Genomic DNA, 18744 nt, shown 5'->3' with positions numbered 1-18744 from the left:
CTTGTTGCGATGTTAAAGCTGGCCATGGTCGTCGTCATGAACGACTAAGCTAGTCACGTTCGGCGAACCTTCTTTCCAACTGATATTCTCTTATTTTACTTAACGTTTCCAAACAGCTAGAAAAAATGTTTTTTAATTCTAAGTAAAGTTATTTAAAAATCATATTATTTTATCTTTTAAAATTTTGTAACTAGTAATTAATTAATTAATTATACATTAATATTCTGTTACGTATTTCACGAAGTTCACTATAAGCCAACTCCTAAAGCGGTCTATGTAATGATCCAAATCAACCAGATTCTTTCGTCAGCACACAACTACTTGTACACGCTATTGATCGAGTAATACCCTGTTTAGTTCCTAAAATTTTCTTATTGAATCTTTTGGATATTTAAATGAAGGATGAAACATAAATGAAATAAAAAATTAATTGTACAGTTATAAGAGAAATTATGAGACAAATATTTTAAGCCTAATTAGTCCATAATTAGCCCTAAGTGGTACAGTAACCCGTATGTGCTAATGATAGATTAATTAGGCTCAAAAGATTCGTTCGGTGGTTTTCAGGTGAGCCGTAAAATTCATTTTTTTTGTTCGTGCCAAAAAAATACTTCTCTAGTCAAACATCCGATATGACACTTAAAAATTTTTCTTTTCTCCAATTAAACACCCTCTAAATAAATGAAAGGATCAACAACCAACGTACTCCTATATATATATATATATATGGAACCTTCCGTTCGATCGTACTTGTATCAACGTAATCTGCCACGCAGCTTTGGCCTTTAATTGCTTGCTCACCAAGCACATAACAAGTCAAAGGACATATTTCTATGCCGTCTTTCAAATCAAATAATTGGTCAATTACTTCTCCCAGGTTCTCTCTTACACCCAAGTATAATTAATTGAATTAATATCTTCATCTTTTTAGTTTCATGCCGATCTTGCCATGGAAGAAGAATTAATATCCTGATCTTGTCGGGTCAGCTCCATGTAACATGGCTACTTTCTTTTTTATTTCCTAAACACGGTACAAGGCGAACAGTAATATATGCACACACACATTTTTAAAAACACAGTAAACCCTAATTTTATAAGCTTCTCCAGAAGATTAGGTCACCATATTTTGGGACCAATGAAGTTATTACCACGCGGACACCTAAATTGATTACTAGAGAGCTCTTGATCTTTTTCTTAAAACAAAATATACCGATGTCTTTTCAGATTGACAAAGTCACGACGAAGATGTCATATATAATTACACACATTCCTTTTGTTATTTGGGTGAGAACCATAGATGATGTACTCGATCTATATCAATAAAAAATCGTACCTTTGGTGGTGTACCCCTACCAGTTAATAATAAGAAAAATATAATTTACAATGAATAGAACTACATGTCTTGGTTGGTCGAGGGGATGTCACCTCGTCTATTGTGTATGGTATTTAAATAGTTATAAAAACATTTACAAAAAATTATAAAGATAGATTAATATAAGATATATCACTACACAAACATGCAAATTCAAATATTACTTCTATAAATCATAACAAAAATAACAGATTGAACTCTGAATAGTATATGTATAGTCACAGTCATATTTTTTTTATTTTTGTTATGGATTGTAGAAATCATATTTGAACTTGCATGTTTGTGCAGTAGTATATCTTATATTAATCTATCTTCATTTTTTTTTCTAATTTATAACTATTTAGATAGCATCCAAAAGATGCGAGGATGTTTACTCGAGGGTTTAAAATTCACTTCCATGTGTAAACTATTAGGTGTTGATCTAGCTAGTCTCAAAGTGAATGATCAATAGTCTCACTTGATCTCAGCGTAATAATATGGAATTTTAAGCATTGAAGAAATGTATATACTACAACGCGCGTATGCTTGAATTGTCGTCGTTGATGGTTACAGCTAATTTTTACTATTGAACTACAGCTGTCAACATGTAAATAGTCTCCAAAATTTCGTAAAAGAATCAACTTGTAAAAATGGATCCGAACTGTACAGATTCATCGCTAGAAATTTATAATTTTCCCAATAATAAGCCCTAATGACCCAGCTATAAAACCTTGACCAATGCAAAAGCTTAGCACCACATTAGCACAAATGGAGCTCACATGGCTTCTACTCCTAGCTACTCTCATCCTCTCCACCGCTCTCATCTTCTTCTTCCATGGCAAGATCGGCGGTAGCGCCGCCGGCGGCAAGAAGAGCCACTGCCTGCCACCGGGGCCGGCCGCCGTGCCGGTGATCGGCAACTGGCTGTGGGTGACGAACTCCGGGATGGACATCATGCGCGCCGTGCGCCGCCTCCACGCGCGCCATGGGCCTCTGCTCGGGCTCCGGATGGGCTCCCGGCTTGAGGTCATCGTGGCCGACCGGCGGCTCGCCCACGCGGCGCTCGTCGAGAGCGGCGCCGCCATGGCCGACCGCCCGGAGTTCGCAACGCGTGGCCTCCTCGGACTTGAGACCGCCACCATCTCGAACACCAGCTATGGCCCGCTGTGGCGTCTCTTCCGGCGCAACTTCGTCGCCGAGGTCGCGCACCCTGCTCGCCTCCGGCAGTTCGCGCCGGCGAGGGCGGCGGTGCTCGCCGAGCTCACGGAAAAGCTGCGTCGCCGGCATGAGGACGGCGGCGGCGGCGGCGGCACCATCATGGAGACGTTCCAGCACTCCATGTTCTTCCTCCTCGTGGCCATGTGCTTCGGCGAGCTGCTCGACGAGCGCGCCGTGCGCGACATCGCCGCCACGCAGCGTGAGCTGCTGATCTACTCCTCGAAGAAGCTCAGGGTCTTCGCCTTCCTCCCGGCCGTCACGACGCGCCTCTTCGCCGGCCGCATGAAGGCCATGCTCGCCATGCGCCTCCGGCTGAAGGCCATGTTCATGCCGCTGATCGACGCGCGCAGGCAGCGCAAGAACAACACACCACCACGGCAGGAGAAGGCCACGACGCTGCCGCACTCGTACGTCGACACGCTGCTCGGCCTCAGCATCAACGACGGCGGCAAGGGCGGCGAGCGCGCGCTCACCGACGACGAGATGGTCGCGCTGTGCTCCGAGTTCCTCAACGGCGGGACGGACACCACCTCGACGGCGCTCCAGTGGATCATGGCAGAGCTCGTCAAGAACCCGGGCATCCAGGACAAGCTCCACGACGAGATCAAGGCGGTCACCGCCGCCGACTCCGGCGACGGAGGAAGCCGCCGCCGTCAGGTCTCCGAGGACGACGTGCACAGGATGCCGTACCTGAAGGCCGTGGTCCTCGAGGGTCTCCGGCGCCACCCGCCTGGGCACTTCGTGCTGCCGCACGCGCCGGCGGAGGACATGGAGCTCGGCGGGTACACGATCCCCAAGGGCACGCTGGTGAACTTCACGGTGGCCGACATTAGCATGGACGAGAAGACGTGGGAGCGGCCGAGGGAGTTCGTGCCGGAGCGGTTCATGCCGGGCGGCGACGGCGAGGGGGTGGACATCACCGGCACGAGGGAGATCAAGATGATGCCGTTCGGCGCCGGGAGGAGGATCTGCCCGGGGCTCGGCGTCGCCACGCTGCACCTCGAGTACTTCGTCGCCAACATGGTGGCGGCGTTCGAGTGGCTGCCGGAGGGGGAGGGGGAGGCGGTGGACGTCGACGGCGAGAAGCTTGAGTTCACCGTCGTCATGGAGAAGCCGCTCCGGGCGCGTATCGTGCCAAGAGCGCCAGCGTTGTCACTGTCTGAGTGAGAGCCTTGACATTTGACTTAGCTAATTTTAGTTTCATTTCTTGTAATAATGGTATTATTTGTAGTAGTTTGCTTCCATGAATAAAATATCCCCATCCTAGTTATTTTATTTACTCCCTCATATTTTTTTTTGATATCACAGACTTTTTGATTTATATTTGACCCAACGTCTTATTTAAAAATTTGTCCAAATATACAAAATTATAAATCATGCATAAAGCTACTTTAGTAATAAATCAAATCATAATAAAATAGTCAATAATTATATAAATTTTTTGAATAAGACGAAGAGTCAAACGTAGATAAAAAGTTAATGACATCAAAAAAAATAAAAAAATAGTGAGAGTATTTAAGTACTAAAATGCCTTTTCGGTCCTCGTTTTATCAACGAAGAAAACAGACCTCCATGCACAAATTATATCCATTAGAATTTACAAGAAAATGATTCCTCACTATGACTTTGGGAAGAATGCCTCCACAAGATACATGAACACAGGAAGATTCAGTGCAGAGATAGTCCGCAGAGATGCTTTTCAATTTGGGAATGTGGACAAGTCTGTAATGCCAGATGATGATCACCAATAATCACCAATAATGCAAATGAAATAAATGCACTGGTCAAGCACCACCATGCTAACTATGCCTATCAGCTTACACCTACTGCACGAATGCATTTGACATGTTTGATTAGAAATGATAAACTACCTCCATTTACATTCCGTTTCATAATTTAAGATGTTTAATTTTTTTTACAACATTTGACCATTTGTCTTATTTAAAAATTTAGTATAAATATAAAAAATGATAAGTCATGCTTAAAATTCTTTTGATAATAAAGTAAGTCACAAGCAAAATAAATGATATTTTCATAATTTTTTGAATAAGACGAGTTAAACGTTGCAAATAAAAAAGTCAAACATCTTACGTTACGAAAAAACGGAGGGAGTACTTTGCACTGTTCAGCAGGATTCACTGCAGTAGGTGCTACAGTAATTCGTTGAATAGTGGTTTTGTTCCATCTGAACCACTCATGTTTGATCCAACGGTAGTCAGTATGACCACTAAAGTTGCAGTCATACTGTCAACTGCAGGTGATCTCAATTCTGCACTTATCTACTGTATTACCACACTCACTCCAAACAAGCCTTTAGATCTGTTCCCTATTCCCTAGTAAAAGCGAAGACCACCACCAAGCCAAACATATGTTTGATTATTCTGATGGGCAACAAATAGACAAATGACATATTGTACCTAAGTGAAGTGATTATTTGGTTTTCCTCACCTAGATAGAGAACATCGAGCCACACCTTCTCAGCAAACACACGGTATACCAAAGTACCGTGTCCATAGAGTGCATAGAAATGCTTCCATTGTCGACTTGTCGTTAATTAACAATTCAAGATTTATACGGCACACATGGCAACACAACACCTGCTAGTACTGACATATATAGCTCGTAGCCTCGTAATACTTGTCAAAGGTCGTAATACTTGCCAAAGGTAGTTATTCATCCAAGCCCCAGCAAAATCACCAGGAATAGCTCTCTCAGAACCATCATAATCAAATAATATAAGGTCATCCATCATTGGGGCAACAATTCTGCCATCAATAAGAAAACAAGAGGCAATCAGTCAATGAAGTATGCAGACAGAAATATGACTAGATGAACGATGAATCACCGGTACAAATCCATGCCGAAAACCCAAAACATACTATATTTCCCATGAGTATTAGAAAATAGTCACATATTCCACCATTGTGCAGTCAAATCCCCCTGATCACACGTCATCAACCGTTCAAGTCAAATGAAGGAAATGTGTGTTAACATTACTTTACTGCAGGCATAAAACGCCAATTATAGGGCGGCAAGGGGGTCATCAGCAAATGTGCCACTCTTGTCCAACGGCTATCGTCTCGCTCCCTGACCACATCAGTTTTTATGCTGAGTTAGTGGGCGTTTTAAATTTCTCATCCACTGCCTAGGCGTTGGAAAGCCTATATTTTTAATATTTTTGAAAATAAAATAAGTCCTCTCTTACTCGACCACCAGGCCAAATCCACGTCTCCTCCGCTGCCGTTCACATGGTGACTACACAGGCGGTGGCTTCACATCCTTGACTGCCACCTCTCTTCCCAGAACCGCGACGGCCATCTCTGCAGCAACGGCCATCCCCGACTCACCCATCTCTAAGGTCATCAACAAACTTCCGTACAGCTAGCTCTTTTGTTGCTGTTCATTTATTCAATAACTTAGCAATCTAAAATGTTATCCATTTTTTAACATTGTGCTCTGAATTTTGTAGTGTAAAAGGCACGTAATGTTCTGACCAGACTAGATCGAATTTTTTGATAATCGATAGTGGTGCAGCCTCACAATTGTGATTTTGGGGTCATCAGGGAGGATGACCTCGTGAAAGTAAGCCATGCACTCCTTCACTCCTATTGCTTAGCAGGTAAAAAAAAACAAAATTTCATTTTCATGATTGTGATACACCGGGATTATTTTTGTTTCCACAGCTGCTCTACAATAGAACATCTTTTTTGGGCAAGGAGCTGATGCAAGCATAGGACAACCATCTCAAGATAAGGTTCATATTGATTTAATTTCATCACAATTCTGACAAAAATTCTAATCTGAAATACCAATTTTATCGTAATTCTGACCAAACTTGAAAGCATCACTGAACATGTGTTGAACTTCATATCAGACTTCTGTTTTGAGGAGGAGGAAAACACTTTTGTTCTTTTATTTGGTTATCTTTGCAAGCTCTAAATTGTGCGGAACAACATATATAGTAGTCGAATGATTTCTCTTATAGATTTTTTACATCCTTAATTTTTACCTGCTCGTTAAAACGTAACTATTAATTGAACTTGCACATTTTCTTTGATAAAGTTGCACTCATAGTGATACACAAATCCCATGCAAGTGAAGGTGCACAATAATGTAAGTTGTCTCTTGAACTTCTATCATAGATTGTTTCTTTTTTTCCCTGTAAGTCTGTGTTTGTCGATAGCTGGATTTTTTTTAAAGAAAAGAATAAGAATGTAGGCTAGTTTTATCTGTGAAGAATAGATGCATTTCAAAACAAAGTTTTTTCTTTATTGGACTGATGTACCTCTGGAAAGTCGTGAACAAACAAATCTAGTAGAAGATTAAGAGATGCCATATGTTTTGTCTAGCAGACAGCTATAGCTAACTTCGGTTGACATTTCTTTGGATTTACTACTTGAGTTTCGGCTGGCAAACTGGGCAGTATATATATACTTTACTTATCTATGAATATATTATTTCTGCTTGTATAGAACCTTATAACTTGTTTGGATCAATTTCGACATGGGCCCAGCGGCCGAGGCAGCGGACGGCCCAACCACGGCAGCCCGCCCAGCATAATTGGTTGTTTTCATCGTCGACGCCGCAGCTAGCTGTTCGATCATCTTATTTCTACTTCTCTATTAACTGATTTGATTTTTTTGAAAGCAGAGATATATACTGAATCTGGAAGGCACTATTCTAATCTATATGCTTTTCTGTCGATCATTTTACAGCCCCCCCTTTGAATCAACGATTCAAATCTGTACATACGGAGGAGTTTCCTTCATATGATTCCCTCGTTTTTCCCGTGGTCTGTTTAAAAGATCATTTGTGTTTTATAATCTTCTAGTTTGCGGCTGCATTCCTATATGCCAAAGCCCCGTGTTTTTTCCTCTATTTCACCGTTTTCTCGTACGTGCGTTTCAAATCAACATTGACCTGGGTTTATATATCACTTTGGAGAAAAATTGTGCAGTAACATATATTTGATGCAATGCCACTATTTTTGTGCTGCACCGCTCCTCATTTGTTCTTTTAGCTAGCTTGACCACATGCCTAACAAGCTAGTTATCGGCTGGTCAATATATGGACATTTTTCTTAAATGAAAAACGCTATATATATACACAAATCCAGTTATGCAAGGAGTACGTTGAGGTCAACAAGTTGATGGTATCAATTAGCAACAGCAGGTCAAATTTGATCTATGCAAGACTATACAAATAATGTGAATTTAAATGTCAACATGTGCTACAATGCTCAATAATTAATGTTAAAATTTCCATACAAGAGCTATCATTTTGGCCATCCAAAGCTATCATTTTTTTATTGTAAGCCTTAAGGTTTAGTGGTGTGAAAACATATTCAATGACAAATATTATATGCAAATAAATGCAGCAAACATGTACTAATTGATGGATAATTGGCAGCCATATGCTAGGTTAGATAACACAAACAAATTTTTCTTGTGATACAATTCTATCATCCTTGAGAAGGTATCAGTAAATATCGTATTTTCTAGTTCAAAACTTTAGTACCATTAGGTGCTAGTTAACTCAAGCTATTAAAATTTTACATTAACCTCATGGCACTTTATCAAAAAAAAGTAAACTTTATCTTTTCAAAACTATAGTTTCTTTATTAAAATAAATGCCCCTGTAATTTCGATCTAACCTAAACACAAATATAGGTCAGAGTTACATTGATTAAGCTTGCTCCATCATGTATACAATATATAAACTAGTATTTGTTTATTATTTTAAAATGCTATCTAGAATGGGCTAAAAGCGTTTCCTTTCATCACCCAAAGGGAAAAATATAAGGGCTTCTATGGAATGAAGGATTTTCAAAGCGTAGGATTAGAATTTCCTATCAATCCAAATCCTATGGATTGGAGAAAATAAAATTGTGGGAATAACCGTTTGGATTGAGTACAGGAAAAACACAGAAATTAGAAGAGGGAGAAACATTCAATTTCCAAGAGGTTGGACATCAAGTTTAAAATCCTTCAAATTTCCTATGTTTTGAGGCATCCCTATTAAATTTCAAAGAAATTTTGAAGAGGCATTCCTTTTTCCAAAGAGCTATATAGGAGTTTTTTCTATAGAATCTAAACCTTCAAAATCCCTCCTAAATTCTTTTGTACGTACCAAAGGAGCCTAGCATGCCAAATCTAAAATTACCTAACTGTTTAAACAGATGAAGCAAACCACACATATGGAACAATTTAATTGTAGTTTAGCATAGTAGTAAACAAAACAAAATATTTTAGGTTTGGTGCATCTATAATAACTATATTAAAAGGAGCTGGGATTTGGCCCTCCTCACGATTTCGGACTGGCGTGGCCACCAGCTGACGCCGACGCGTCACCCATGGGGCAGCCGGGGAAGACTTGCGATTTTGCATAAAAGCCCTCATGTTTATTCGTATTTGTTCCTCATATAACTTTTCCTGGTTTTGTGCTCCTGTGTTTAGGCCCCCAACATTCTGCAATATCCTATATGAAGGAGAGAAAATTCGCAAAATAGGATCACGCTCTGAATGATGGAAAGCTAGGGTCCTTTCTAAAAATATAGGCTCCTCCTGCTCTTCCGCTCTGTGCCTTTTTGCCTGCTCTGTGCTTTGCCGCTGGTGTGACCTGCACTGTGCTTTTTTTGCTTTTATGTTTTACTGATTTCATATTTTTACTGTTCAAATTTGCTCACGTTAATGAATTTAATGTATTGTTAATATTATGCTAGAAATTCAATTTTGATTAACTTGTATATTATATATACAACATAAATACCAATTGTCCAATATACAAATATTTCGGTAAAAAAAGCTCATAATGTATCTCAGACAGCATTTTAAAATCTAATAAAATTGATCATCTATTGTTAAATGTTCTTTATTTTTCTCACCCAAGTCTGAAACAATTACCACCATGCATCAACCTAATTTTAGGATGGTTAGGCCAAGGAACTTGGAATATTTGTCCTGACTTATAACGCTTTTATTATTCATACCGCTTAATTTCATGGTGAAAATTAACCCTCATATATTGCACAACTATTAACTTATAGATCACAACAAAATAGTTCTTTCTTTACCACATTAAGAAAAATAATTACGATGGCAAATTCTACCAAAAATATATGCTAAAACTAATCGCTGACTGGTATTTTTTATGCCACGGGTGCAGCACGTGAAGCGCGCTTCCCCGCTAGTACTAATAAAAGGTAGAGTAACACCAATGAGGATCGTAACAACGTCAAATAAAATAATTTAGTTTTATATGACCCTAGTGATTATATTTTGTTGTTTACATCTGCCCCTGCTTACCAGTCTAATTAATCTGGGAGATAAGGTAATTAAGCTATTTATCTTCCAATGATATTGTGTAGTTTTCAGTTCCAAATTTGGATGTTTTTTCTCTTTCTGTTGTATGCTATGCCACTATGGGCTGCAGCAGTTCTGGGTCCATTTTTTCAATACCGACCATGTATTGTGAACCCAATGTTGAATTTCATTTGCACATATTTGTTTTCATTTTGACAGGCATTTATATCACTTATTATTTATTGCTTGACATTACCATCATTAATGCGTTGAACTACGAATATTCAAAACTAGTATAAGCATTATTTATTTAGTATAATTAATATGGCTTTAGAAAGGAGTAGCTCTGTAAAGAGATGAAACCTGGCAACCCTCTACAAATGATATTTGAGTGTGACTTGTATTTATTATGTAGGATACCACAAGAGAAATTTTGTAGGAGTTAATTAACTTAATTTAACACTATGCTTTAATATGTAGAGGCAAGCTTAGGTTGTCTCAACTATTGAACATGCTTTGAGACGTTTGACCTTGCATTTATACTTGTGGTATCAGTGACAATATCAATTCATGTGAGCAATATAGTAATTTGTTTGACTATTTATTTGTAAATGATTGAGAGAAATATATATAATAGCAAAGGGAATAACATCATCATTAAGTTCTTATGCACACTTCAATTCTCAACCAACTGGTGTTAATAAGTGACTTGTTCTTAAATTAGATGTGTATATGAGAAAGTGATGAGCAACAAAAATTGCAAAGCCGTGACACATCGAAAAAGCACGTGTGTATCATTCGATAAGCTAGACCAACATTCTTATAATAATTTTGTTAAAATAGTGAAATATCTAACAGGTTTATCTTGCAGAAGTGGTAAGCATGGGTTATAGTAAAATGGGCCCTCATAATTACAATTTACATATATAAATATACAAGCCAAATATATAGGCATAGAAAATAACCTACCTATTTGATATTTTTGTTCTGTAATGTCACTGTCATTATAGATTACGATAAAGCAAATGAGTTCATTAGGTTCCACTTCCTGTATCACATGTGAAAGTTGCTCATAACATGCATGCCAATCCAATTGCAATGTCAAAAATACATTCTTGCTTTCGACTCTAAAATTAAATGTGAAGATAAGCCTGGTTGATGTTTGGTGAACATGTTCATACTATTACATCGTGAAATACTAAGGTTCTAGTTCAACACAAATCACATAAACAAGCAAATTATTCTAGCAAGTCAGTAGACACATCAAGACCTATGTTTCACTAGAATAAGCAAGTCATTTCAGTTTGAGCCTTTTTCTGTAAGTTCCATAAATAGATACTAGGATGTACTGGATTTCTTGTGTTAATTTGTAGAATCTCTCGCTAAATCGGTACTAGAGGTACTCCATATTCTAATGTTAATTTATGGTACTTGACTAAGGAGAATGCAGAGTTACCACAAGTTAACATCATCAAAAGTTTGGTATCTTGGTACTCTATACCTAACTAAAGAATTAAGATGTAGAGTTACAATGAATTAACATTAAAAGTTTGCTACCCCCATGTATCTCCCCTCAATTACATCAAAAAAACACTTTTTTTGTCTAGCACCAAAGTGGAATTGTGGAATCAAAGAATCAACTAGATCACTTGCAATTATGTCCAACTTATAGATACCTGTACAGTTGAGAATGTATGCTTTGTGAAACGTGTGCTTCTAAGGCATATAGCCATGTCCATCAACTTAATTTTGACTGTTTTGAACATGATTATGGAATTACTTATCATCCTAGCACCAAGTCATCTGCTATCTGAGACAAACTCTTGCTTCCACTGGTTTGTGTCACAATCATCTTCAACTATATATATTCAATTAATTTCCCAATTTCACCAAGAACCTGCACATTCTAGTGAGTAATTGCATAAATAAATGAATTATAATGTGTTCTCCTCAATATCCAGTTGCTTATTATTTATTTGCAAACAGATAAAATCACCCCATAATTATCAGAATCATACTGAAAAAGTTATATAGTTTTATTTTTGTTTGGTGTATGCTATGTCCTCTCTGTATATATGACACTTGAAATATAATTGACCAGCTCAATGTAGCTCTTGTGTCAGACCACTATGGGAGGTCGTCATTCACATTTCTATACCTATTATAAAAGCAAGCAAGGTTTCCATCGTCCATCTGATTTGCATCCGATTCGGACTGTGCCGTGACCCAACCAACCAAGTGCCACTCGGGCGCTATTAAATTTCCAAGCGACTTGATAGTCCAGTGGATAGGACATTTTTTTACAAACAAGAGGTCTTGGGTTGTCCAATGGAGCAATGCTGCAGTTGACACATCTTATTTTTTCTCTTCTTTTAGCAATGCTGCAGTCGACGCATCTATTTTTCTTTTTTTTTTCCTCCTTTTTTTTAGTTGCAGCATGTTTCTAAAGAAAAATCGTAGTAGCGGACGACACATCTCATTTTTTCCCTTCATCCCAGGGATACCTCTATTTCAAAATACTGGATATATTTTATTTCGTACGGATAAAGGTTTAACCAAATATTACCATGTTAGGACATAATTTTAATTACACAAAAATGATATTATCAGATTCTTATACAAGACTATTTTCTTATGGTTATATTTTTGTGTCACATAACTGACGTATTAATAGAGTAATATTCGGAATTCAGTCCATTGTTCTAGAATTGCATATGGAGAAGAATGGCCTGTACGGGGGATAAAAAGGAAAAAGAAGAGAGGAGAAAACAAGAATAAATTATAGAAAAGGAAAGAAAGAAGCGAAAAACTAAAAAGGACAAGAGAAAATAAGGAGATTTGTAAAAACATTGGAAATAAAAAGGTTCTCAGTAGTAATCATTATGCATTATTTAAGATTGAAAATTTCTATATGGAGCCACTGTGCATTTAGATTGAAAATTGTTATACCTATAATTATAAAAATCGATCATGTTTTCAGCTGTCCATCCATCCATCCGCCTAACCAGAGTGGCAGAGTGGGTTGGTTGGGTTGCATCACCCACATCGTGCGTACTGTACGCCCGCCCGAGTGGTCTACTTTGAGTAGGTTGTAGCATGTAGCATTGTGGTAGTGCGTTTGATCCTTGCTGGGAGCATATTTTATGTTTAATGAAATGAGCGGAGTATCTAAAATTGTAGCTAAAGTAATTATTTCTATAGCTGTCAGTAAAATGCTTTGTTTCTTTTCTTTTTAGCAGTTGTCTGCCCAAAACCGTTGTTTGTTGCACTCAACCTTAGTAAAAAATATTCTTACCTCAATGGGTAAAGCATTGATCATAGACCTAGATGTGCTAGGTTCAAATTTAGCATAGTCATATTTATTTTTTTACACGTCAGTAATATCAGTCCAGTGAGAACCCATTTTTTTAAAAATAAAACCCAAGTAGAAATATAACTAACAATAAAAGTTTTAAAAATTAAAAGAAGACTTAAAGAACTTGGTTGAAAATGACATAATAGGAGACAATGTGCCACTATATTTCTTCGATGTCGAAAAAGCACTTATCTTATTTAATTAATTTATGATATTGAGCATAATTTACCATTCTCAATTATAAGCCTTCCTGATATAACGTATGTTTCTCAAATCAACTGTATGTTGACCATAATTTAATTACTATTACGCATAATTTTCTTTCAAAACTTATTTTCAAAATTTATTTTAATTTACACAAACTAAAATTAGCTTCACCCGGTGCAACGCATGGATATTTTTTCTAGTATAACCTAAACAAAAAAGGGTCCAAGGCTAGCAGATGCGTGAGACCAATATTTTAGGTGCATTTTGCATCACATATAATATCTCCTTAAGATCCTTCTCTTGTTGATTAACTTGAAACCGATCATGAGAAGAAAGAGTTTTTCTGGGCTACATAGTTCTAGCTATGAGATTGTTGACTGTAGTAGCTTTCCCTCCAATCAGCTGATTTTTCCCAGTGCATTCAACATTAACTAATTCTATGGTTCATTAGCCTTGCACTTCCAACAATCATGGTTTCATTGCTGCATCAAAATGTGGGCCCTTGCCCTACAACCCATCCGTTTTATTTGTTGTTTCTACAACCACAATCTGTACAATTCATGTTAAACCAATTTAAAGAGAATGTCGTTAGAATATAGTACTACTGATTTATTAACATTACCTACATCCAATGTATTATCTTGATTGGTATGCATATTTCCTGCTCATGAATATTTATACTCGGAGTGCTCATCGTTTGCAATCAGCTGCAAGCCTCATGAATGAGAATATATATATACTAGTGCACCTTTAATCATTACCAGTAATATACCGGTGCATTACAACGTACCCATATAATTGATAGTGGATTGCAAAGACCTATGGAGAAAAAAAAACAATGTTTTAAACAAATCACTTGATTTTTTCTGGTTTTTTGGGAAGCAATGATTTTTACGTGACGTGAGGGGTGGGGAGGATGGACGACTTCGCTTTTAAGTAGTAGAGATATTATACTAGCTCCGTACTAAAATATAAGCATTTCTATATTGTTTAGCATGAATTAATATTGATAATAAAAGACTATAGCATCCCTTAATAAATAAGGAATGAATGGGGTGGGAGGGTAGGTGGGGATAACATGGGGAAAATTTTGGATGGGAAGTGATTGATTAATGAAGTACTTGTACTGTGAATAGTGATTACATGTTGATACAAGATTCAAATTCTAGAAACACTTATATTCTAGAAAGGAACAAGAAGTTAAAAATTATCATCAGGGATTGATCCATCGTATGGTCACATCATTGTTAATTTCTATAAATGTGTTGTTATAGTCGGTTTAATATATAATCTGCATTCAGATGGGCGTCATTCAGATTAATACACAATATTATGTAAAGAAAGTCATATTTTCCTGGCATAAGGTTATTTATAGTTTCCAAAGGATTTCATTTATGTGCTATTTAGTTATTCCATGAACTTTCACGTGCTATAGAGGTTTGAAGGATAGTAGTTCATGTCTATGTAGACGAGGGACTTGTGGCAAGATATATCTGTTAAGACAACAATTTACATGCACATAAGCAAATTATCATATTTGAATAGTACAACCTGAATGATTGGATTGCAGAGTGCCTGAATCAAGCAGTCATTTACAAGGAAGCTAAACTCAACAAAGGGTATTTGAAGATCGAAGGTGGGTCTGCATTAACGACTTAATCTGCTGCTGCTATATGGACAACTGTTTGGACCAGCAACTTATCACTTTTTCAGTTTTTCCAATATTGATCTTTACAGGTTCTAGAGAACCGACATGATAATTTTTTCAGGAATTGGTGTATTGTACCAAACCACAACCGATCGATATTCCCCAGTATAATCCTCTTAATAATCTGTTGCACATGACTTCATTTTTCTAATCTTACATGTTTTTCTTCAATGCATGGCTAAATATAATACTGAAACCTATTAGGGCCACGTTCGGCCACCCCTCTAAGTTAACTTATCACCTCGTTTTCCGTGCGCACACTTCCCGAACTGCTAAACGGTGTACTTTTTGCAAAATATTTCTATAGAAAAGTTGTTTTAAAAATTATATTAATCTATTTTATATTTTTTAATAATTAATTAATCATGTATTAATCTATTACTACAATTTCATGCCGGAGCAAGTTAACTTACTTGCCCTCAAACGAACATGGCCTATGTCAGCCTCAGTGTATAGTTGTATTGTGTTGTTATAAAGACTGTCATCTCAGGTTTTCAATGAAATGAAACAACTTCTCTGAATGCAAAGTTTCATTGCGTTGTTTCATAGGTAGGCTACAACATTTAAGCCTTATATCTTGTGATCAAATGTGTCATGTGAACTATCTCGTCTTTCGTAAATGTATATAAATGCAAAATCGACAGGAGGCACATGCTCAGCATCTGTCCCACATGGGATTCATGGAATTACATCTTTCGGTTACTAGTGTATTGGAAATGGTGTGACACTAGTGTCACCAGGATCAGGATGAAACTCAATTCTTCTCTATCCTATTTAATTCTTTGTCACATCATATGTTTTGCTGATGTGTCACCTTATTAAATGAGAATGACACCCCACTAAGATTGGCCACACATGATTATCAGTTACCCATCAGATGGCAAATATAAACTGATTGTATCATTGTAAGACATGCATTTTTAGATTGGTAACAGAGCCCTAGGCAGTTGTATACACAAATTAAACACTAGAAAAAACACAGAATAGATTGTCTTAGTTTTTTATAATATTTTGTGCTCGGCTGATCTCTGCAACTAATTAAATGGAATTATTTAGTTTGTGCCTGCCAAAACACCGTGTTGCACCAAACACTTATGAATGATATTCAATCTGCACCAATTTATTTTATTCACGGAGAACTCAATACAATGATGTGAGCACCTGGTGAGCTTCTACATTTTAATCAGAACTGAAGTCTGTAATGAACACTTATATATATAAGAGTTTGTAATTAACATTTCATTATTTTTTTGTTAATTAGCCTGTAACATTCACGTTGCAATGCACACAAAATGTTCCTTTTTTGTGACAAACGTCTGTTTCATGGGAAAAAGGTAATATAATTTAAAATTTGATCTAAAATGCGGTTAACAGAGATGATTTGCACTGTTTATCTATATTTGAAACAAATTCCCACGAATCGATAGATATACGTATATATCAATTTGCTGCAGCTATACATCATTGTAGAAACTACCAAGCTCTTTCCTTTGACATATATATGAAAATATTTTGCAATATTCTTTTATAAGTTCTTTTGTTTGGTACCATATATATGATCGAAAAGGTTATACATATACTTATGTTTCTTGTTCAAGCTAGGATAGAACTATATATCCATGCCAGTGCATGCGCAAGTAATATACGTACTAAGGCTGCAGAATGAGGAAAATACATGGATCTAGTTAGCTTAGTTGCAATTCAACTTGTTTGAATCTCAGTCAATTTAATTTGTCTGTCATAGTCTTCAAAGATTTTTTTTTAATTTTTCAGTGCACGCAATCAATTAATTAAAAAGGCACGCAGACATGTGTAGTTAGTGAGACATTTTCTAATGCAAGGTTTGTTTTTCCATTTCAAGAAGAGGGTTCTCGGCTAATGCGAATTTCTTTAGAAAAAAATTAAAACCATTATCTTCAGTTGACCCTAAAACTTATACTAATACAAGAGTTAATTACTAAGAAATGTGAGTGACACAATTGAATTCCATATCATATAATTTCCATGATATTGATGCAAGAGCATTAATAGAGCCAAAGAAATATTTTCAACTCTTTTCAAATTAAAGCCTTTATTTTGCAAGCTCTATCATTGGCATCAACTCCAACTCATCCTGCACTTGTACAATGCATGAAATAGGAGACCTACCAACAATTTTGGTCGTACGCAGATAGATCCCGAGAAGACGTCGTCTCCAGTGGCGATACTCATCTCTTGTGAGTCATCGTTTCGTTTTTTGGAAGCAATACCAAAACAACCTATATTTACAAATTGAAATAATTTATACATAGAACTTGTAAAGTGATATGGCAGATGTCGTAAATTAAACTATGTAAAAGACATAAGATCAACTTTAGAATTAAATTTTAAAATTCAAAATTTGATTGAGAAGCGATGTAAAAATGGAACGACCATAGGCCATGTTCTTTTGGAGATTTTTGATCAAAGATGAAAAAATATCTGATTTTAGTATAGCTATTTAATGGTGTCAACGATGGAACTAGTTGCTATGGAGCTAAAAAACAATCTTAAAAATGTAAGATGATGACTTCTATATATAAACTATGTAAAAAGTATATGTATGGTTTAGGCCGCGTTTGTCCATTCCTCTTAGATAACTTATCACCCTTGTTTTCTGCTCGCGCGCTTTCCGAACTGCTAAACGGTGTACTTTTTGCAAAAATGTTGTATAGGAAAGTTGTTTTAAAAAATCTTATTAATATATTTTATTTTTTTTAATAATTAATTAATCATGTATTAATCTAGCACTGTGTTTTTTCCGCGTCGGGGTAAGTTAACTTATCCCTATCCAAATGAACGCGGCGTTAGTAGTCTGAAGAGCATGCTTACAAAAGCCAAAAAAATATAAGAAAACTCTTGGACAAAGAACGCACAAACATCATCCTGCACTTGTACCATATATTCATGAGATATTCAGACCTACCAACAATTTTGGTCGTACGCAGGTAGATGGCTCCAATCCCGAGAAGACGGCGTCTCCAGAGGCGCTGCTCATCTCCAGTGAGTCAGCGTTTTGTTTTTCGGAAGCAAAACCGAAATAACCTATATTTACAAATTAAAATAATTTACGTATAGAGAACTTATAAAGTTATCAAAAGCAAATATCGTAAAATAAATTATGTAAAAAACATAAGATGAACTCTAAAATTAGTTTGGTTGATAAGCAGCTGTAAAAACGGAGCCCTGAGACCATGTTGTTTTGAAGATTTTTGATGAAAGGTAAAAAATATATAATTTTTATGATAGCGATTAATGACGTAAATGATAGAACTAGCTATTACAGTTAAAAATTGATATTAATAATGTAAGTTGATAAACTTGTATGTATAAATTATGAAAAAAATACAAGTGCCAATAGAATGCATACACCAGCATAGGAGAAAAAAATATAAGAAAACTCTTCGTCAAAGGACGCACAAATGTGGAAACACACGTGCAGGTGCAGCCGTGCAGGTAGGGGCATTTCTGGAAAGTCCTAAGCATTTAAGACAGCATGCATAGTGTGAGCCAGCAGCTTCGGTTTCACTGCCCTAAACACCACGCGGACCTTGCTCCATCGATTCTTCCCCAATTCGTCTCCCCC

General features: G+C 37.0%; 1 protein-coding gene across 1 annotated transcript; it reads left to right on the top strand.

Annotated features, from left to right (window-relative positions):
• Window positions 1-2119: 2119 nt before the first annotated feature.
• LOC102700559 (cytochrome P450 89A2-like) lies at window positions 2120-3824 on the top strand. The gene has a single exon (XM_006662109.3). It carries the CDS (start codon window positions 2120-2122, stop codon window positions 3734-3736), a length of 1617 nt encoding a protein of 538 aa, XP_006662172.1. The 3' UTR covers window positions 3737-3824.
• The last annotated feature ends 14920 nt before the right edge of the window (window positions 3825-18744 follow it).

Source organism: Oryza brachyantha, chromosome 10 (assembly GCF_000231095.2).
Source record: "Oryza brachyantha chromosome 10, ObraRS2, whole genome shotgun sequence".
Taxonomy (NCBI): Eukaryota; Viridiplantae; Streptophyta; class Magnoliopsida; order Poales; family Poaceae; genus Oryza; species Oryza brachyantha.
This window is presented reverse-complemented; position numbering and strand designations above follow the sequence as displayed.